The sequence below is a fragment of the Argiope bruennichi genome, chromosome 4 (genome assembly GCF_947563725.1).
Source record: "Argiope bruennichi chromosome 4, qqArgBrue1.1, whole genome shotgun sequence".
In the NCBI taxonomy this organism is placed as follows: domain Eukaryota; kingdom Metazoa; phylum Arthropoda; class Arachnida; order Araneae; family Araneidae; genus Argiope; species Argiope bruennichi.
In genome coordinates this window covers 106,207,873-106,231,889 of record NC_079154.1, presented here as the reverse complement: position 1 = coordinate 106,231,889, position 24,017 = coordinate 106,207,873, and the positions used below count along the sequence as shown (strand labels likewise).

The window sequence follows — 24,017 nt, the reverse complement described above, 5'->3', positions numbered from 1 at the left end:
TTCTCGACATTTTGGAAATTGTGTTATATGCTTATCTCTAAAAGTTTAAAAAATAGCTGGTTACAATTGAGTGGGTGCACTTTTATATTAATAAATGTCTGAGAATGCATATTACGCTATTTTTTAGTTGAATTGATACAAAATGTCGGTGTTCTATTGATTTCCATGTTTCCTTGCTATCTAAAAGAAACAAACATTGATGATATATCTATATCAAAACAAAGCATTTCTTTCTTAGTTTTTTTGTTTAAATTTTCTTAAAAAACGTTGGAGACACGCACAAAAAAAAATTAGGAATATTTGAACTATAGCAGTTTTGATATGGTCCGACTCCAGGATCCTTGCTGCCGGCATTTTACAAGAGTACAGTTATGTGTATTAATACATTCGCAATTGACCGAATTCAATGTGGTTTTTAGTTTGATTCGGTTTGGTACAAGGGTTCCCAAATTTCGGTACACTACGACTTAACGTTTTATTCTTGCTCACTATAAATGCTCTTCATCTTCGGCTCATTAGATATTTTCTAATACGAGCGGCTGCAACACACGCTTCCTGAAAGAAGTTTCATAGACCAAAAAGAAACTTCCATGGAGTAAAAAAACATTTTATTATTTAATTTAAAATACATTTATGCAAATTATGACGAAACGCCCCGAAATTGATATTAACACAATCTGAATTGAGTTATAATAGAATGGAGTTTCTAATTAAAAGTAGGTGTGCTTTGAAGTGCCTCAACTTAGGTACATAACCTTAAATGACGCCGTATGGTGTAGGCAACAGGCGATACAAAAGATGTATTGCATGGAAAAATTAATAACAATGTAAGATGTATTTTACAGATATCTTTTATTCGCTCTCTACACATTGAGAAACACTTGTTTTGTTTCTTCATTTCGTGTTATCCGACATGTCCTTTTTTAATTTTCCTCATTGCACTATTTTTTGTCTTATTTTTATATAATTTGATGAGCAACAGGTGATACAGCATATTTACCGACCCTATCATATTTGTAAGAATTGTAAATCATTTATTATGACTTACAGTTTCAGATCTTCCGATATAGCATACCTAGAGAGTCCATGCTTCAAGAGCTAATGACAAACCAGATATGTGGTCAAAGAGATTTTTAAGCATTCCTATAGTAGCTGAGAGAGAACTTTAACTTTATTCCAATATATGGGAGTAGTTTGAAGTTTTCTAGGAAATATTCTTCTAATTTTGATCACCAGTGTTTAGTTTGGAAGGTAATATTGACTTTTTTCCAATGTGGATGATTAAAATAGGAATATTCAGCTTATTTTTCACTATTGAATAAGCTTCCGTATAAAGCATGGTTTTGATAAAATGTTTGATGTTTTTTCTACTTACTATTAAGGTTTGAATTCTGCAATGGTGAAAAATTTTCATAGCGAATCTATATTAAAACACTGATACATTTTCTTGTATATTGAAAAAAAAAATATGATTGAATGTATAAAAATGTCGACAGAAAATTAGGGAAATGTCTAATACAACGATCAGAAGGATTTTAAGGTTTCTAAAACAGCATGAATTATTGTCTATCAAAATTTAAAGTTTAGAAATATTTTGCTGAAGAAGCCTTAACCCTTTGTAAGGCCATGGGAAGTATGCTTCCCACCAAATTCATCTGTCTTTGGGTGAAGTTACGTATATTGGCTTAAGTTCTGACAAATTTTTCAATAAGACAGAAACTTAAATGTTACAGTTCCTTGTCTCGCACAAAATGGCGTGTCTTGATTTGTTACTTAATTATTAATTAACACAATAAATTAATTAATCAGATTAAATTTATCTGATAAGTTAAATGAATCAGTTTCCATAAGCTAGTCTCATTCTTAAAAATATTTTGCTATACAATGATTAGAAAAAAGTGGCCTTTTAAAGGGTTAAAGAATAAGTTACACGAAATATTTAACTGAAATTTTTTTGAACTATTGATATCTACGAATCAGCATTGATAAATATAAACTTAATATTAGATGCCTATTGTAAATGTATGCTTATAAAGTAAATGCATTACACTACAAGTCTCCTATGACTAGTTCTCGGCAAGTTTTAGATTTAAATGAGTAAACAAGAAACTTAAAACTTGATTATTTCAAGTTGAAAATTTCAGACTAATTTTCAAATGAGTAACTAAAAAAAAATGTTTAATTGGTTACATTTTGAAAAATAAATTTCTACTACTATGAATTACTTACTTGATGACGTGTATCATATGTAATCCCATCTCCACACAGCAGTGTGCATGATCTGGACGTGGTTCTGGTAGACCACTGACGCAGTAATAACAATCACCTAGCAATTTGATACGAAGACAGTGTTGCTCCTATGTTAAAAAAATAAACCAGAAAAAAAGAAATGCAAGAACATTCATTATTTTTCGTTGTCTCATTAAATGTATTTACGAAAAGCATGACGTTAATCAGGTTACTCATTTAGAACACGACCCTTCAAAATTAATTAACTGTGGGAAGTTTATTAAATTTTTACTGTAAAAAGGGGAAAAAACTTTAATGAATAGATGTGGGGAAAGAAATGAATCATAGCCTTTAATTAGAACATTTTAATTAGATATCATAAATTCCGTTTCCGATTAAATTGTGGATTTAACATAAATAGAGGGGTTTATTCTACGAATTTATGTCGTAATATTACGATTATTGAGGTTTTCTTTTTTCAGAAAATAATTTAATTGAAATTTCACATGCTGAGATTTACTGATTCAAGGATTTGTTAGGCGAATATTAAAACCTTCTGAATACCATTTTCCTTTTTTCTTAAAATAATTGCTATCTTTGAGCATACATGGTTTTTTCTATTAGACAATTTTATTAAAAAACAATGAGAATATTTAACTTCTAATATTTTTTATATGTATTACTAATAATATATAATGTATTTAATATGTATATAATTTTAATATGTATTACTAATATTTCGGAATATCCCCCTTTTTCTGTTTATTTCTGAATAATATAAGCAAAATTAAATACTTAATATCAACAATGAATTGTATTTTAAAGTTATGTTGAAACTTAGTCCACTGTCGACAAAACTAGATTCATTAAAAAAACTTAAGCATTTTTTTTTTATCGTGATCTTAAAAGTTAATCAAGTTTTAAGCCAAATTTCTTGCCAAACCTTTTCTCAAAAACCCATTTTAATATAGCCCTGTATAATAACAGTAAATGTAAAATTTTATATGTAAAAAATTTGAATTATTTTGAAAGATGCATGCACACTTATATTAATTTACATATTATATAAAACTATATTAATTTAATTTTCTTCATTTTAATTCTTAAAAGCTTGGAAAACTACATTAATTACAAAAATACTACAGTGTTTTTTTTAGAATTTATTAATTATTGAAACAAATCAAATTGAAATGTTCATTGAGTATGATAAAGAAGTACGTTTGCGCAGAAATTTTCTTCCGTGCTGAAATTTGATTCTAAAGTAATAAAACGTCGTCTGCTGGATTTGAAACAAAATTACTCATGGGGAGCCAATTCATGAAATCCAGAAATTATATTGCTACTTCGTGGAATGGATATCTTGTATTTGAATATCTCCCAAGAGCTTACTATTTTAGAGAAAATAATTAAGCACTTTTGTTCAAAGTATTGTCCCATTGGTACCTTTTCTTGGAAAGATAGTCTTCCAATTACAAATTCTTCATGTTTCTTTTCTAATTTTGGAAACAGATTGATACTAAAAGAAATAGATTTTAAAGAGAACTACACTTTTATATTGACTTTTTTAAATGGTTAATATTTCCACTATTTATTTATTAAATGATGAAATAAATACATGACTGAATTGCTAGAAATCTTAAATTCAATTTCAATATATTAAATAATTTCTGTGAAAAAAGAAATTAAGAATTAGTAGAAATCATAAATTTAATTTCAATACATTAAATAATTTCGGTGAAAAAGTAGGCATTTGATTACATAGATGCAGCATCGTGCTGAATTTCACTACATAATGAAATGATCTTAGAATAAAATGCCATGAAAAGTGTGATTTTTGACATACTTTTGACTAATTGACTTGGTCAATTGCATTTATAGAATAGCATTAAATGGATAATTCAAATTAAGTTTTTTTTTGCCTAAATTAAAATCCGATTTTTGAAATAACATATAATTCAAATTTGGTTACATTGTGTTTACCGGATTTTTCAATAATCGAACTCCAGGCACCTCACGTTATTTTATGGCTTTTCCGTATATAAAGATATATTTATGCATTCAAACTATTATTCAAAAAGAAATGCAATGCTTCGTTCTGAAAGCAACAGGGCATTTTAACAACCACTGTGATAATTCGCTATTAAAAATAGAAAGAAATTTCAGGCAGGAAACTTTTAAAAAACAGTCCAAATAAATTTCTCTAAATAAGATATTTGAATAAAAAGTTTTAAAAAATCCAAGGCCAATCTGAAAATAAAAATTATATTTACATGTGCAAGTCTGTCGAAGCGAGCAAATAAGTCATTTAATACTTGAACCAGCTCTTGAGCTGAACATCTGGAAGCCAGAGCGGTAAAGCCTTGTATATCCGCAAACAAAATGCTGAAATGAGGGGAAAAAATTCTCAGTTTCCCTCATTTAAATAATTGCAAAGAACATAATCATACATATATAACACAGTAGGAAAATGTGCAAAAATACATACAACTGCTCTATTCCTCTATTGGAGCTTTGCATGTCAAAATTGGTAACAATTTTAATTTTCAATATTTGTAGTTTTTCAGTATTTTGAATATTTTGAGGTATATTTCTCCATTATGAAATATATTTTATGGAAGTTTGTTCAGTTATTATTTTAATTTTATATATATATATATATATATATATATATCCTTATTTTGATATGTTCTATTCAAAAAAATGTATGCTTTAGAAAATGATCCGATACTTTTCATCCATCAATCAACTGAGGAAAATTCAGAATTCGATTAATAAAAATTCTGTGGTGGCGGGGTGGTCATCTGTACGCAAGAACAAGAAGTAAAAATTCTGTCTTTAAGACCAGAAGTTATCTTATAGCGATTGCAATTTTTTTTTTTTTTTATAAAATTTGATCTATTGGTAAAAACCGTTTATTTAGAGTTATTCAATACAGTAAAAATGTCGAATATTTGTAATACGATTTTTTAAATTCCACCTTTTAATAAGCAACAATTTGCAATCCTATGAAATCTTATTATCTAAATTGAATCTTGAATTTTTATCTTGAAATTTTTCATTAAAATTTTAGATATGATATATTTTAATTTTATGTACGTAACTTTTCATGTATTTTGTTATTTATCTTTTTCCTTATTTATTTTTCCTTACCGTTATTCCTTATTTTCATAATTACATTCCTCTTTTGTGTACAAACTTATTATAAAGGGCACAAAATATTTTCAATGATTTCCTCAGTAATTTAAGCAATTAAGACATGTTTTGAAATAAATTATTTTATAAGCAAATTCTTAGATGGAGAGGAAGAAATACCACTTCCTTCATAATTTATATATTAATATAATTACAATTTTCTTTCTCCTTGGCCAAATTTTTAAATTTTTAATGCTCGTCAAAGAAAATATTTTGCTGCTGAAACTTATCTAAATCTCAAAATCCGAAAGTAATTATTTTTATATGCAATACTAAATCATAAAATAAGTTTTACTTTATGTGTAGAAACAAGAAAGTTATAATACACTTTTGCAGAGGAATTTCTCCTTCTCGAAAAGTTGAAAATACAACATAGCTAAATAAAATTAGCGTTAATGGTAACATTTTGAGATATGTATATACAGTTATAGTATATATAAATATAAGGAGATATGTTTAGAAGTACTTTGTACGGAGCAAAAATCATTTTATGTTTTTATTATTTAGTTTTGTGAATCCGAAAAATCCCTTAGCTCTGCAACTTGGATAAACATGCGTTATAAAAGGATGATTTTGAAAATAATTTCCAGAAAAATCATTGTTTCGTTTTATTCTTTGTTAATACTAATTGAAATGCTACAATTAGACACAGAATTGAGTTGCCAATTGGGTCTTTTGCTAAAAGTTTTCTCTTGAGGGGAATTCTGATAAGCATGTAGTTTGAAGATGTATCTATTAATTTTTATAAGTAGAGTGCAGTAAATTAGTATCTTCAGATTATGTAATATTAGTTTATTCTGATAGTTGCAATACTTTTCTTTTGTATTATTTATTTTCTATCCAAAACAGAATGAAGCTTTTATATGACAAAAAAAGAAAGAATTGACAATATTAAATGGAAAAAAAGGCTAAAATATGCTACTGAAATTTTGAAATAAACTCAAAATCCAGGAAGAAAATACTATTATTATAGATAACAGGAATGAGATTCAAAAACATTTTTATGTAAATTCCAAAATTCCTAAAATTATACAGGTGAAACAATAGAGGGAAAAGAGGAGATCTAATAAGGTATGCTATTAAGAAATAAAAAGAACCTGGGAAATACGAGGGTTTCAGAGATAGCATTCTAAGTCTTTTTTCTCTAGAAAGAAATAAAATGCAACAAGTCTCTGAAAAGGCATTTTTTTCACTTTCACTTGGAATATAACTCTTGACATTTTAAAATCTGTTTCCAATGAGGGCAGAGAAAAGCCGTTATAAAAGTTCTCTAGAAATAAAAATGAACTGCACAATACAACTGAATGAAAGGTTTCTATTGGAACACATTTTTTGAAGATTAAGTGATAATGTTGAAATTAGAATGATACTTTAAAAATAAATATGAGGTATGTTTAGATTGTATTAAGAAAATATATTTAATTACTTTTAAATTTTGGAAATTGAAGTTATTTTTTGAAAAAAATACTCTATTTTTTTTAATTTTGATTGGTGATAGTTAAGCTAAAAATTTAAATGATAATACCTCACTCTAAAACGCGTAAAGTTTGCTTTATAAAAAAGCGATTTTATATTATGTTAGACATTGATATCATATTCAAAGATATTTAAGAATGCACAATAAAGGCAGTATTAATTAATTGGATACATATGAAACATTTCTTAGGCATTCATTGTTTAATGCTCTGAATTTTATTTTTATATAATTAGATTATTTTTTTTATGCAAGAAATAGTTAAAGAGAATATTTTTAACAGTCTTTGAAATAAATATCAAATAAACATCCTTTAGTTTATTTTTAAGAAAAACGGGCAGAAAAGTGACGTAAGCAAGTACCGCTATACAACATCTAATCTCTTTACGTGAACAGCTACAATGCAGAGGTTCATTATGGGACCATTAAGAGCTTTTAAAAGCTCAGAAAGACATCAACTAGAACCAAAATTAAATCAAAGAATTTTCAAAAAGTAGCTTTATATCTAAAACATCTTATATGCCGCGCAAATTTATGACAGAATGAATACAGGCTTTCAAGAAATATCATCTTTTAAGTTCATTTTTCTCCAAGAGGAATGCATATAAGCTTCAATTTCTTAAACTTATTTTGTGTCAGAAAACATTATGAAAGATTTATGTTTGATATCCAAGTACTTGAAATTAGGTTAATAAAATACTTTAAATGTTTTTGCATAAGTTGAAATATACGTGGAAAGATAAAATAAATGTTTTGATTTTAAAGATTTACTGTGCAACAGTATATGAGCCGTTTATTTTGAAAGTGGGGCAAGTGGGGTATTTTTGGAAAAAATTTAGATAATGGTAGTTATAGATCAAACTTGTTATGATCTTTTTGTACGTAAACAATTTAAAATTTAAAAAAAATCAGATTCTAGTATTTTGGATATGGAAGTTAACAGTATTGAAAATCTGTTTATTTTGAAAGTGATGCAAATCCATCTTAGATTGAAATTATTTTTGACCGAATATATTACGGCAAAATTTAGCTCTGGTTGCTGTGTGGTGAAGCAAATGCGGCCGTTTGATATCATGTCTGAAGTCTAGGGTATTTCTATCTATCTATCTTTGAGAGTGAAAATTGTTGGCTGTCCAGTGTTTCATACATAATAAAAAATATTTCTTAATTTTGTGTTTCGATAATAATATGTTTACTTCCAACACCGATTGTTCAGTCCAGTGACAATGAAATAAATATCATTTACCACAAATTTTGGTTGTCAGGACATTCATTTTTATGGAGCGATCGCGATTTTGGAGAGGTAAAACTGTCAATCCGGAAAACGAGTTCCTTGTATATTCCCCAGGATTACTATAAATTAATACGAAATTGTCGAAAATATAATAAATGTTTAATACATGAAAAGAACGGTGGATATTTATTTTCAATCCAACCTCTGGAGAAAGCGATTTTAAAAAGAAAAAAAAATAATACCGATGGAGAAACCGTGAATTGTTTAATAATATGCTGGATCAGATTTACAAGGGATGCACCATGCAAAATATTCTACAAAACTTCGATAGGAAGAGATGTTGAAATTAAAATTATCGATTTGCCACCACAAAGAGGAAGACCGAAGTAGCATTTATGTATGAAAAAAAGGAGATCTATTACATCTGAAAAATGCAAGAACATGATGGATTTATTACGATACATATAACTCCTCCTATCTATTAATATTTTTAAATTTATTGAAACGCAAACCTTTAAATATCACGGAATAACAAAAAATGGACTTGTCCCATTTCCAAAACAAACGGCTCATATATAAATAGATCAGAATCAGGTGTGCATCACTGGTCAGATCAGCATCTAATTAGGTCCGCATTGATGTGCATCAAAATAGAACTGCATTCAATTAGACCCGTATCTAAATAGACCAGCTTTTAATTACATCTCAAGCACACCTGCATCTAATTAGACCCGCATCACTCCTGCATCTAATTAGACCCGCATCACTCCTGCATCTAATTAGACCCGCATCACTCCTGCATCTAATTAGACCCGCATCACTCCTGCATCTAATTACATCTGCATCTATTTAGACCTGCAAGTAACTAGATATATTTAAATCTGCATCTAATAAGGGCTGAATCAGATCTGCATCAAATTAGATCCACTTCTAAATGGAACATCATCTAATTAGGCATGCTTAGTCCTGTAGCAAGTCCGCATCTTATTAAGCCTGTATGAGGCCTGCATATAATTAGACACTCATATCTGCATCTAATTAGGCCGGCATCAGATCTGAATCTTATAATGCCGCCTCTAAATAGATCTGCATCTAATTAGGCCCTCATCAGACCTGCATCTAAATTGAACTGCGTCTAATTAGGCCCGAATCTAATCAGATCTGAATCAGGTCTGCATTTAATTTGATCCGCATCTAAATAGATCTGAGTCAATTCTGTATCTTATTAGACCCGCATTAGAACTGCATCTAATTAATCTGAATCTATATAGAGCTGTAAGTAACGATATATTCAAATCTGCATCTAATAAGACCCGCATCAGATCTGCTTCTAACTAGATCCGCATCTGAATAGCACGGTATCTAATTAGGCCCGAACCTAATCAGGTCTGCATCTGATTAGGCTCGAATCGGACCTGCATCTTATTAGATTTGCATTTAATTAAACTGCATGTAACTAGATTAATTTAGATCTGCATCTAATTAGACCTGCATCTAAGTAGAATGGCATGTAACTTGATCTAGTAAGATCTGCATCTTATTAGGCCCGCATCGTATCTGTATCTAATTAGATCCGCCTTTAAATAGAACTGCATCTAAATAGGCCTACATCTAGTCTGCCTCTAATTAGGCCACCATCAGATCAATATCTAATTAGATCCATGTCTAAATCTGCATCAGGTCTGCATCTAATTATGCCAGCAACAGACATACATCTAATTAAGCGCGCATCAGATCTGCATCTAATTAGGCCGCATCTAGATAGATTTGCATCTAATTATATCTGAATCAGGACTGCATCTTATTAGGCCCGCATTAGAGATGAATCTAATTAATCTGAATCTATTTAGAGCTGCAAGTCACAAGATATATTCAAATCTGCATCTGAATAGGCCTACATTTAGTCTGCATCTAATTAGGCCACTATTAGATCTACATCTAATTAGATCCATGTCAAATTCATCAGTTCTGGATCTAATTAGGCCAGCAACAGACATGCATCTAATAAAGCGCGCATTAGATCTGCAACTAAATAGAAATGCATTTAATTAGAAATGCATCTAATTAGGCAGCAATCTAAACAGATCTACATCTAAATAGATCTGCACCTAATTATATCTGAATCAGGTCTTTATTTTATTAAGCCCGCATCAGAACTGTCTAATTACATCTGCATCTAATTAGACCTGCAAGTAATTAGATATATTTAAGTCTGCATCTAATAAGGCCCGCATCAGATCTGCAACAAATTAGATCCTCATCTAAATATAATTGAATCTAATTAGGCCTGCATGAAGTCTTCATCTAAATAGACCTTCATACACTCTGCATCTAATAACGCCCCGCCTCTAAACAATATCTGCATCTAATTAGGCCCGTACCTAATCAGATCTGAATCAGGTCTGCATTAAATTAGATCCGCATCTAAATAGAAATGCATTTAATTAGATCTGAATCAGGTCTGCATCTAATTAGTCCCAAATCAGACTTGCATGTAATTAGAACTGCCTGTAACTAGATCTAATTAGATCTGCATCTGATTCCGCATCTAAATAGAATTGCGTCGAATTATTCCTGCATCTAATAGGCCGCCATCAGATCTACATCTAATTAAATCCACATCGAAATCTCGCATCATGTCTGCATCTAATTAGGCCAGCATCAGACCTGCATCTAATTAAGCGCGTATAGGGTCTGCATCTGAATAGAACTGTATCTGATTATATCTGAATCAGGTCTACATCTTATTAGACCTGCATTGGAACGGCTTCTAATTAATCTCATCTCATCTCATCTAATAAGGCCCGCATCAGATCTGCATCTAATTAGATTCTCATTTAAATAGATCTGCATTTAAATAGAACTGCATCTAATTAGGCCCGAACCTAATCAGATCTGAAGCAGGTTTGCATCTAAACAGAACTACATCTGATTAGATCAGAATCGCATCTCCATCTAATTAGAACTGCATGTAGCTAGATCTATTTACATCTGCAACTAATTAGGCCTGTATCAGACCTGCATCTAAGTAGAACTGCATGTAACTTGATCTCATTAGATCTGCATCTAGTCTGCATGTAATTAGGCCGCCATCAGATCTAAATCTGCATCATGTCTGCATATAATTAGTCGGAGTCAGGTCTGCATCTAATTAGTCTAGCATCAGATCTGCATCAAAATAGAATCGCCTCTAAATAGATCTACATCTAAATGGATTTGCACCTAACTAGTTCTTCAGTTTAGTTAGTTCAGTTCAGTTATAACTAGTTCAGTTCATCAATTCTTCATTTTATTACGCCCGTATCAGAACTGCTTCTATTTAGACCTGCAATTAAATAGATATATTTAAATCTGCATCTAATAAGGCCTGCATCCGATCTTGGCTTGCATTTGCTTAGATCCATATCTAAATAGATCTGTATCAGGTGTGTATCTAATTAAACTGCATCTAATTATATCTGAATCAGGTTTACATCTAATGAGGCCTGCACCTGATTAGAACTGGATGTAAATAGGCCAAATTGTATCTGCATCTATTAAGGCTCGCATCAGATCTACATTAATTAGATCTGCATCTAATTTGGCCTTCATGAAGTCAGCTCAATAGGTCTGCACCAAGTCTGCATCTAAATAGATCCGCATCAAATCTGCCTTTAATTAGATCTAAATCTAAACAGGTATTCTAAAAGATCTGCAACTGATTAGATCCATAACTAAATAGATCTGCATCAGGTCTGAATTTAACTAGGCCCGCATAAGACCTGCATCTAATTAGATCTGCATGAAACTAGATCTATTTAGATGTGCATCTAATTAGGCCGGAATCAGGCATGCATCTAATTTGCTCCGCTTCGGATTGGCATCTAAATAGAATTCATCTAATTTTGCCTGTAGCAAGGTTGCATCTTATTAGGCCAGTAGCAAGTCTTCATCTTATTAGGCCTGTATGATCATCTAATTAGATCTATATTGAAATAGATCTGTCCCAGGTGTGCATCTAATGAGGTCCTCATGAGATCTGCATCTAATAACGCCCGCCTCTAAATATATCTGCATCTAATTAGAACTGAATTCTGTCTGCATCTAATTAGGCCCGTACCTAATCAGATCTGAATCAGGTCTGTATCTAATTAGGCCCGCGTCTAAAAAGAACTGCTACTAATTACGCCATCATCAGATCTACCTCTAATTAGATCCATACCGAAATCTTCATCAGGTCTCCATCTAATTAGGCCAGCATCAGACCTGCGTCTAATTAAGCGCGCATCAGGTCTGCATCGAAATAGAACTGCATCTAATTAGGCCCGCATCTCAATAGATCTGCATCTTATTAGGACCGCTTTAGAGCTGATTCTAATTAATCTGCAACCATTTAGAACTGCAAGTCACTAGATATATTCAAATCTGCACCTAATAAGGCGCGCATCAGATCTGCATCTAATTAGATCCGCATCTGAATAAAACTGCATCTGATTAGCTCTGAATCAGGTCTGCATTTTATTAGGCCCGCATCAGAACTGCATCGAATTACATCTGCATCTAATTAGATCCGCATCTAAATGGAACTGAATCGAATTAAGTTTGCGTCAGATCTGCATCTAATTTGATCCATGTACTATGATGAATATTTTTATTTGAAATATATGTATATTTTAATAATTAATGTATTTAAGTTTTTGAATATAAGCATTATAGACTTCCAGAGTACATATGGAATTATGGCCATTAAAATAATCGTTAGGCATGGATGCATTACATCATAAATAAATACATCATGTAATTGCATCTATGGATTTGCAGTTCAGCAAAAGAAAGATAGAGTGGGAGCTCTATGCACATTTTTCTGGGAATATGTAGAACAGTGTTCATCACCTATTTTCTTTCTTTTATTTTCGCCTCAGTATATTCCCGAATTTAGAATCATTAATTCAAATTGAATGTATACACGTGGAAAGATTTATTTAGAAAAAAAAAAGAGGAGGGTTAAGTTTACATACAATATATAAAATAACGACATAACAACTATACAAGATACAATAATGAACAAAAAGGAAGAAGACAAAAATTATTTTGGGTTTGGGTCAATCAAATATCACTCCAATGACCATCACTGAAATGAAATCCCATATCACAACTGACGTTGTCAGTATTAACGCAGAAATACTACAGATGATCTGTCTAGAATGATTTTACATATTTGATGAATATGTAATAAACAGAATGTTTATTGAAAGTTTGTAATGATTCCTATCAAACTTTGAAAATAATATCTATTGCACAAATGTATCTTTCAAATAAGTATAAAAGTTTCTGTTGTTTATAATATTTATAGTTTTGAAATGAAGGTATTAATATAAATAAATCATCAAATGTTAATGCTACGAAAATTTATGAACTATTAACTCTCACCCGCCCATAGGTAACGGATAAAACTGAATGACAGCAACACAGGCGAGAATTGTGTTTGAATCCTAAGGGCCATCACCGGCCTTATCCTAGAGAAGGCACAAACCTTCCCTACGGAAGTACGTCCCCTCATTGATGGAAGGTAGCCAACACCCACCTCTTTCTGTATCCAAAAGGGAGGCGAAAACAAATGACCATATCGGAAGCTTCTCAGCCTCATTTTGAGGTGCCACCAAATGAGAGTGAAAATCTATGATGGCAACCAAGGTTAAAATGATTATCAATTAAAATAATATAAAATGCTTATGAATGAAATCAAAATTCGGTTTTTAATTACTATATACTTTTATTTGTGAAACTGGGAGATATAAAAATTAATAATGTCACTTAAGTCTTCACTAAATGTCACTTAAAGGAACAATATTATGAACGGATAGTTGAAATCAACGCCAAAATAGTTTGCCATTGATATTTTTTAGGTTTGCTCAACAAAATCTCGTTTTATTTCAGTCAGAAGTCTTTTCATATAAAACTTTTAGCATAGGAACTTATTAGATTAGAAAATGCATCTTGAACAAGATGCGTCAAGTTTTATTTTTTCACGAAAAAAAGGCAATAGATATTTCTCAAGATTTTTAAAATTGGCAGTTTTTGAATTTTTGCAAGAGCACTCAAAATGTGTCAAATGATTCGCTCTGGACACACTTTTTATCGTAAAAGAAGAAAAGGTGGCTTCTTTTATGAAAAGTTTGGAATCTCAAATCGTATAAATTTTTTTGAGATAAAAAAGTTTCATCATCTGAATTTTTATGATATCAGAATATTTTGGGCTTCATCTTGAATTTATCTGGAAAGATATTTTACAATAGTTTTAGGTATTTTTTCTTTAAAAAATATAACCAGTTATAGTACGCCTTTATCATGAACGGATGCAAAATGTTTTATTTATATATTCAATTATTCTATTGTTCTTCTCTTTTATTTTAATTACACTCAAAATTAAGCAAAAGAATCCAATACAATTCTATGAACTAGATTCTATTTATAACAACAATGGTGATTTGTGTGTTGTGTTGTATTTGCAGGTTACAGAGTAAATAATTGAGTTTAGATGTAATACAATATATTTCTCATGATTATAAAATCTAGTTTTTGAATGAATCTTTTTTTTTTTTTACATTTCATTTTTAAAGTTTTCCGAAAGCTTTACACTATATATACTATCATAGTTTAATGAGCTTTAAATCATTTAACTACCCACCCTTTACTAAAACAATTTTCTAATTATAATGAAATATTTTACCTCAAAGAATTTTCATAATTTAAAATTTTAATATAATATAAAATTACTTTCTGATGTTATAAATATATTGATATGTAAATGGGAACTTGAGATTCGCTAAAAACATGAATTAGTTTTTTGATAAGAAGCTGTTAACTTGTGTTTTGACTTTGTGAAAAAGAAATATTTCATTAAGAGTCTTATGAAACGTTATAAATTATTTAAGAATTTCAAAAATCTTTTATTGTATAAATCTTGTTTCTGCCTTTATATGTTCATTCTTCTTCATATCTCAGCATTCGTTTTGTTTTGCACCCTTTTAGTCATACTTATGGCCATTTCCAAAAGGAACATGATTAATAATTACATATATTTGCAATAAGCCACTTTAGGGCGGGATAGCCTGGTTGGTAGGGCGTTGAACTCACATCCCTTAGGTTGTGAGTTCGAACCCCGCCGACCGAAGACTCTCCGTGTGTGTGATGGCTGGTGCACGTATAAATCTGTCGCGGTCATAAAGTCCTCCATATCGAAAGTAATACCACTGGGGTTACTGGGTCAGAGGTGATCGTTCTCTGATTCAGGTCTAAATTACAATCTGTGGATGAGTGAATGAAACGCATGATTGAAGTCCGCCCAGTAAAAAGGGGCTGTGACGCGTGAGCAGCTAAGTCGTGCTCTTGGCCCTAGTTGGAACTACTGAAAAAACAAGAGACGCTCGCTCGGCTTAAATCGCTAACAGATAACTGTCAGTGGGCTCGTAAAGTGCCATAAGTCACAACAAAACAACACGTAAGCCACTTTACATTTTCACTTCATTTAACCATTGAATGCATCTAAGATACAATTATTTTTTACAAAAGGTAAAATTTAAGTTCGACACCCCGAGTTTATGCATATCAGACATGGGAACTCATTGGACTTTCAATTCTTTAGTTATATAAATTTTCCTACTTTTTTTTTAATACACTGTGCACAAAGAGAAAATATAGTAATCATCCCAAAATTGAAATTTGATATATTGATGAATTGCTACTTTTCAGATCACCCTGAGTACAAAAAACGCATTTTTGGAGTTGTGTAATATTTGAAATTTCTTCTCTCATTCTGCCTATCTGTGAACATGAGAACTACTTAAACTAGAAGGATGACAATTGGTATATGGCCTTTACATCCCATTTATAGGGCTCTGTCAAATTTTGAAATTAACAGGAAATCTGCTTTTTCGGTCGTCTGAATACATGTTAACACGATAATGAAATGAGAAAAGTGCTAAACTGGTGAAATTTGGTGCAAAAATTCAATATCTGAAATGTAGACATGCTTTAAATTTGGAACAAAATCTGCCAAAAAAATGGATTGTCTACCATTCTGTGCTTTCTTAAGTACGTAAACATTATAACAAATAAGTGCAATGATTTAAGTGAAAGAAACTAAGTTTGTGATCGTGTGATTACGACTGTATTTCATATGAAATTTTGGTTACAATCGAACAGCAAATTGGTGTCCAAAATACATATTCAGTTTTCTGATACTTATGTTTTAAAGGCGCATATCGGCGATTAATTGCCAAAAATCGCGAGGCTAGATTCACTTAAAAAAACCAATTTTCATAAATATTGTTTGCCAGTTACTTTCAACTAATACAAAACTACTGATTTTCTTTACCACACAACCTTTATGAATTAAAAATCTGAGCCTTTGTGACATTCACGGTTTTGCTGAAGTTCACAATTTTATGCGGGGGAGGGGCACTTTTATAATATATGAAAACATTACGGAAGACCACTTTTGTTCGTTTTTAAATGAAAAACATTGTCGTCAGTTACTTTGTATCAATTAGATCATTGGATTTCCTTGAATCCATTCATTTCAATCAATTAATTAAATTCAATAAATCCAAAATATTATCAAATCCATAAATTCAGTTACATGATTTATTTAGTAATCATAAAAATAATCGTTTTTAGAATAGCGAATGACAGAAAAAGTATATTGACAGAGCTTCCACTTCTTTATTTTTCATTTTGAAACCAAATTATCTACTCAAAGTAAAACTTGAGGAGCAGAATGTTAATATTTTAAGCGGCAGAATACTTATAAAGAAAGCATAGAGGAAAACCAAAATATGCAATTCAATTAAATTCTCCAGAAAGAAGATTTTTAAGTTCTTAAGAAGCTTATCATATTTTATAGTTTTGTAACTCCGTTATCAAACCGAAAATTTCATCTTATACATAATTTCTTTTTTAATAAATATGAAATATGTAGCATCATTGAAACAACAGTAAAAGTAATTAAGGGAATACTTCTTAAATTGATTGTTATCTCGGTGAATTAATTCATTTTCTAAGTAATTACCGACTACTTAATTCCCTTAATTAGAATGTTTGTTATCTAATATTTACTACATTTTTACGTGAAGATTAAATAATAACTTCGGAAAATTGAAAGTTTTTGAAAAATAAAAGCAGTGAAGTTGTTTTAATGTGAAGGGAACGAAAACATTCAGAAAAAAGATTGTTTAAGTACTCTTTTTTATTTTAAATGGCTTTTTGGTGGGAAATATTTATTGCTATACAAGTGTTATTTATAATTTACGTCTGTTAGAAGTGTTTGAAAGGAAAGTCTTCATATTTGGAAATATATTTTACTAATTGATATATTTGATGCTGCTTGGAATTAAAATCTTTTCATGCATAATATTATTAACGTAAATATAATTTTATATTAACAAAAATTAGAATATCATTTAAGTCAGGTGAGTTTTAACTCTATTAGTACTAGAAAACCCTAAGTAACCTTTCAACAAAGTTACGGTGGGCGCCCGAAACACTTGGATTTCCCTGCAAAATTTCTTGACCCTTTCTTTAAGTGTGATTAATTGAATACACTTAGTGCTCTGTTTTGTTTGCTAAAGACGCCCGTCTAGATAAGTTTGGGGCATAGGGAGGTTTTCTGAGAACTATCAAAGGATGTTCAAGCATCATTTGCTTAATAGCCATCAACTAAGTGGAAGCCTACTTCTGAATATCAACCCTTAAGAACACGAGTTTTTGAGGTTTTTCAAGATGTGGATTGGGAGTTTTTCTTATCGTTAAAAGAGAAACTCGGTGTTCCAGCATTATGAAGTACTAGAACATAATGATCTTAGAAATGAGAGAGTTAAAAGCCACAGATGATTTTCCAAGTACAAATTGTTAATCATCGATTTTTAAAGTTTGCTTTTAGAACTTTGGTTATGTGTTATGACAACAACTCTTTATATATATATATATATATATATATATATATATATATATATATATATATATATATATATATATATATATATATATATATATATATATATATATATATATATATATATATATATATTACATTGCTCTTCAAGAATAAAAAAAAAATCCCATTGTCTTGTAAAAACTTTCTCAGCTTGAAACTAAGCGATGTACTTATGCCTGTATTAAGACTCTATAAACTAATACTTTAATGCCAAAGCGTTGTTAAAAGATAACTAAGCGAAATACTAAGAAAAAAAGTAGTGGAAAAATAGCATAAAATTTTACTTTCGCTTGCGAAAGGAGTGGGACTCTTATTTCAAAATCGCCTACTTTAATGTAAATTATAAAAATTGAAGGCAATTTTGCATAGAAACGATACTAGTATCGTTGAAAAGGCAAAATTTTGAATTTTAAAACGGTGTAAAAGTATTTTTTTCTACATTAACTTTTTCCGAAATTACTGCGACAAAAATATAAGTATTGTTAATTTCTCATAACTTGAAGCCGATATTTGTGTTGAACATCTGATTCATTTGTTTGTAATATATTTATTTATCTTGCTTCCGTTTAAGCGATCGATTTATATCTGCTTTTAGGCATTATTAAATCACTATTAACTGATGGTAAACAGATTGGTAAAAAGGTATATATTAAAATAAACGGAAATTTTTTTTAAAAAATAGAGTAGTTCAAAATTAATGATAATTTTACTTTAAAATTAATGTTAATTTATTTGAATAAAATTACAATTGAAATTGATATTATTGAAATGCCTAAATTTTCCCTTTTAAGATGGTTTTAAAATATTTCTTGCGGATCAACCTCTCCTGAAATTACTGTATCATTTTTTATTAATTTATAATTAATTGAATATCTAAAAAATTGAGATTTGAAAAGTTTATGATATTTTTTTATTGTCTCAAATAAGTGTTGTAGCGATGTGGAACAGGTTAGTTAAAAATTCAGTAAAAAACGAAGTTCGAAATATAGAAATCATGTACAGAAACAAATGAGTTTAATAAAAAGCACAGATATCACATAAAATAATTACAAAAGAAAATTAATTAAAATGAGAAAATAAATTATTCGCGGAAATGGGGAAAAGTCTTGGTTGTTCTCATCCCCCGAAAAACGAACAAAGGGATGGGATGTCTTTAACAAGTTGGAATTGTCCGCTAGGGTGGCGCTGCAGACGATGGTGACTATTTCCTAGCGTTTGGTTGCAGTGTGCAAAATTTAAATGAATTTGATTCAGTTGCATGAAATGCAGATGTACATACATACATATCCACATTGATTTTTATATATTTTAGGATTTCGTATAATTATTCATTTAATTATTACCTTACTTATTATTAAGCTGAATGTCATGATTCGAGTGTTTGAATTCATAGTAGATAAAACTATAGTAGTATTAGTAAAACGTAGATGAGTATTCATTACAAATTTTGACATTTATAACTTAATAAAAATATTTAAAATATGAAGTTTGAAAAAAAAAGCAATGCATTTCAAGAAGCATATTAATTTCTTAATTATTTTCTAAGTAAATGTTATAAATCAACGAAATATGGAACAGTTTTTTTAAAAGCTTCAATAAAACTTAAAAGATATAATGTGAATTGCCTGCAATTATTATTATTACGTGAAGTACTAAGGTTCCTTAGCTACAGTCACATGAAGAGAAAATCCTTTTCCTAATTTCCATTTTTCCTTCTCTGACAGTAAAATGCGTGAGCTTTCGTTTGTAAAACATCCTTTTTAATAAAATGTAGAGAGTTTATTTGAGATACAGATGATCTGCAAGAATAAGTTTTACAGTAATTAGGTATATGTGATTTACTTAATTAAGCATTTCTGAATTATTTGTCTAGCAGTTATAGCTTCCTTTATAATAATTTTGCAGTGGTAGCTTCTTTTATAATTTGAAAAAAAAAATCTATTATTTAATTTGGCGTTCTATACAAATAACTGCAGCAAACATAATAAAGATTCTGAAAAATTAAATAAAAATAAATAGTGAAAATATTTTTCAGCAAATAAATATATACCATATCATGAAATAGAAATACTTTATGAAGAATGCAAAACAATATTTTTTTAGATGAGTTTTTATACCCAAACTTCTCATCTATTTGGGAGAAAATTATTGAATTGTTTTCAATAATTTAAAAGAAGTGCTAAGTGCATTAAGAAGTGTGTTTGCTAAAAAATATGCAATTATCAAGGTTTCTAAAATTCTGTAAACATTAGCAAAGATAAAAATTGAAGAAAATAATATAGGAATACAAGCAATACAAAATGAAATACTTGAAAAAAATCAATAGTCTAAGTGGTCATTGGGAAAGGATTATAAAATAAAGAAAGGCATAGCTAGGTTTATTTAAAAAAAACACACCTGGATAAAAACACAAATCTGGAGATCTGGAAAGATAGTGACAAAATATGAATACACAGATTAGAGATTTTCTTAGAGATGTAAAAGGAAAGCCCAAGACATATTTTAAAACATTTTATATAGACGAAGAGAAAAAAAAAAGCAAATGTCGTGGTAATTAATTCTAATATTAGATATAAAATATTATTCCATACTCTTATTAAAAATCATTATTTGTAAAGAATAATTATCTTTGATATGGTTGAAAGGAAAAATTGAATGAAGATTTTGTTATATATAATCCAGAATTAGCTTATTTGAAATAATTTCTGATTAAGAAAGAAAATTCGACAATTTAATAAATAAAAATGTCACCCAATTCATGTCAAAAACTAAGTAAAATCCGACATTGAGGGTTTATTAATATTTGTGTGCCATTAATAAACTCTCAGTACAGAGAATGAATGAATTCTGAATTATTTTTTTCTAATTCTGGCAAGAGAACCTACGCTCTTTTTAGTTTAGCTGGTTTAATCAGATCTCCGTCCTGTTTGCAAGTACACGAACACTATTCTGCAATAAACGTTTGTATTTTTGAGTAGAAAATTAGATGGTAAAATTAGCGCTTAACAGGCTAGTAAACATAAAAGAAATCATTGAACTTCGAACGCATTAAATGTTAGTCTCAAAAACCGTTTTTAAACACAGTCTGATTGATGGAGCATATTTATAATTCCAGTGAAATGTATGCAATTTAGTATTGTGATTACATTCTTCTAAATGAAGACACCATTCGCAAATGAAATATTTGGAAATATTGATGTCACCTCCTTTATTAGCTTTGTGTCTGGATAAGGAAACAGCCAAGATTTTCAAAACAACAGAATAATTCATTATATTGAATTACGCTTAATCTAGTGATATCTAACAATACTCATAGTTTAGATAAATAAGATGGTGGACCAAAATTAAATTTATGAATTTTTAGGAAATATAAACAAATGCATATTTGAATATGTACATATGCAATATTGCAGCGATATAATGAAAGATAAGATGGCATTTGGATATGGGAACTGTAAACTAAAAATCATGCATTGTATTGATGAACAAATTATATTATACATGCATTTTATTACGGCATATACAAAATTTGAAACATAAAAGATAATCGAAATATATGAATATCAGTCATTTAATTAAAGTTACTACTTTCAAAAATAAAAAAGAACACTGCATCCGTTCGGGTGTTTTTATGCCTTCTCATCCTCCCCCCACTCCATTCCACATTTATAACACTTCCCACTAAGTACTATTCAAGTACCTTCAAAACGAAAGATGATTACAGCACGCATATCTAAAAGAAATTGAAAAAAAAAACATAATATATAACTGTCTTCAGATTAACTAAAGTTAGTCTAGGTATACACATTTATAGAGTCGAAAACAACAACAAAATAATTTTTATTTCACAGATTCATTATGAATAATTAGGAAAAGCCAATGAGAAAACACTAAGTTGGAGAATGAACAAGGGAAATATGCGTGTTTGAAATAAGTTTGTAGTCAAAACGACCGCATCCGCCTCCCTAGTGTTAAGCAAATGCTTTGTTGCCTAGGAAAATGATCCACAATATTGGAAGCTTCCATTTGTAGCCTATTTTAATCATTTGAAATCACGCACCAATGGCATTTACTGCCTGGGAGCAATTATCGAATTGTGTCGCAGCTCACTTATTTGCTTAAATACCTACACTGTTATTCAATAGTTTCAGTGAGTGTCTATCAAAACTATTGTTTGAAATTGTGGCTGGCAATGGTCTGTAACAGAACAAGACAAATAAGAGTTTTATGAGTCACTAATTTTCTGTATTAGTGAAGGAATATCAATTAAATTCGATACAAATTTCTATTTTTAATTTCATATTTATTTTTATGCTTTTTGTGAATGTATTTTTATAACAAATTACGAACTGTATCTTCTCTAAAGTTGAATTTAAAATAAATGAAATTTAAAATAAAAACTTCATTTTATCTATTATGATATATAGTACTTCAAACTTATAGTAAATGTTCCAGCTTCCATAGCAATTGTGAAGGAAAGAAGCTCTTTCTATTTTGAAATGCATTTTAAGCATGATTAGACTACAGGATATTGTTACACTCTTTGAAAATATAAATTTTACATTAATTCCTTTTTTCCCATAATTTTAAAAATATCAGCCATCATTTGGTTATAACTTTAAACCAGTGATCTGTTGAATTTATTTTCCAAAGTCGTACAGATCCTCCTTCTTCAAGTCAAGTGGCGACGCATATATACGTAGAAAGCAATTCAAATAGTGCATGGTAAATTTTTGAAAAAAAAAAAAGTCACAATAAAGAGAACAAGATTTCATTTTTATTAAATAAAAAAAAAACTATACATCTACCACATAAATGAAGATGTAGATTGATGTGCTTACACTCCGAACGCACTTAAGTGGCTGATGATATAAACGATAATATAAATCAATATAATATAAAATAAGTAAAATAAGGTATCTGAAAGTCAAAAAAATTATGGTGACAAAGATAAGTTCTGAAATCTTTTATAAGTTCCTTAATTAAAAAAAAAATATTATTTTTGTATTTCGACATTAAAATATGATAATGTGCTACAGTATATTTTTCTATTTTTTATTTTATAATAATTTTTCTAATTTCTATTAGATTTTGAAAAAAATGCTTAATATTTATAATTTTGAAGCATAAAGATGCACTGTAATGAAATTTTGTTATGTTTTTCTCTGTTTCGAAAATAATAATGAGAGATAAAAAAAAATCAATTTTTATTAAATATCCTAAAAACTTATGTTGATATTTTGTATTGATGAGTCGAAAACTGCAGAATATAATAGTTTATTTTTTATAAATAATATATTATTTATAAATAATTATATATAATATATTAATAAATTATTTATACATAATATATTGATTATAAATAATTTCAAAGCCTATGTTCAATAAGCTAAGGAAGGCTTTATTTAGAGAAAAATATAGCTTTTATCCTTTTAATAATTAGAAAGTTGATTCAGAAAATAGCTCCATATTAACTAAAGCAGCACTGAAACCAGCAGTTGAAACCATTAGTTTGAAAACATTTGATTGAAAATATTTTGAACAAAGAATAATCTTAAATCCATAATATAAATAAATTTACTTTTCTTTCCCTATTTAAATCTCATATTAGAAAGTTTTGTTCAGAATTTCATTTGGAAGCCTATTACAAATTACAGAATTTTTAACTAATACGATTAAAATTGCGCTGAAATCACTACTAATAACAAAGATGAAAGTGTGGCCACTCTTAAGCCCAGATTATTTGACTTAGAGTTCCCAATTATGGCATGTACATACGTTGAGGGTAAAAATGTGAATCTCACGCCATTTTTTTTTTTTTTGCAAATTTTAATAAAAATTTTAATTTATAAAAATTAATCAAAATTTTGGCGTTATCTTGTGATGTTTCAAAAGTAATATTACACAAAAAGAAA

At 29.4% G+C, this 24,017-nt stretch overlaps 1 protein-coding gene across 4 annotated transcripts in view; it reads right to left on the bottom strand.

Moving 5' to 3' along the window:
* The window catches only part of LOC129965976 (adenylyl cyclase 78C-like), a 430,498-nt gene that overhangs the window by 69,799 nt on the left and 336,682 nt on the right, over positions 1 to 24,017 (bottom strand). For all 4 annotated transcript variants that reach the window (XM_056080294.1, XM_056080293.1, XM_056080292.1 and 1 more), the window contains exons 8-9: positions 4,500 to 4,611; positions 2,230 to 2,357 (exon numbers count right to left, since the gene is read on the bottom strand). In XM_056080294.1, the coding sequence (XP_055936269.1) occupies positions 2,230 to 2,357; positions 4,500 to 4,611 (240 nt within the window). The remainder of the gene's footprint in view (positions 1 to 2,229; positions 2,358 to 4,499; positions 4,612 to 24,017) is intronic.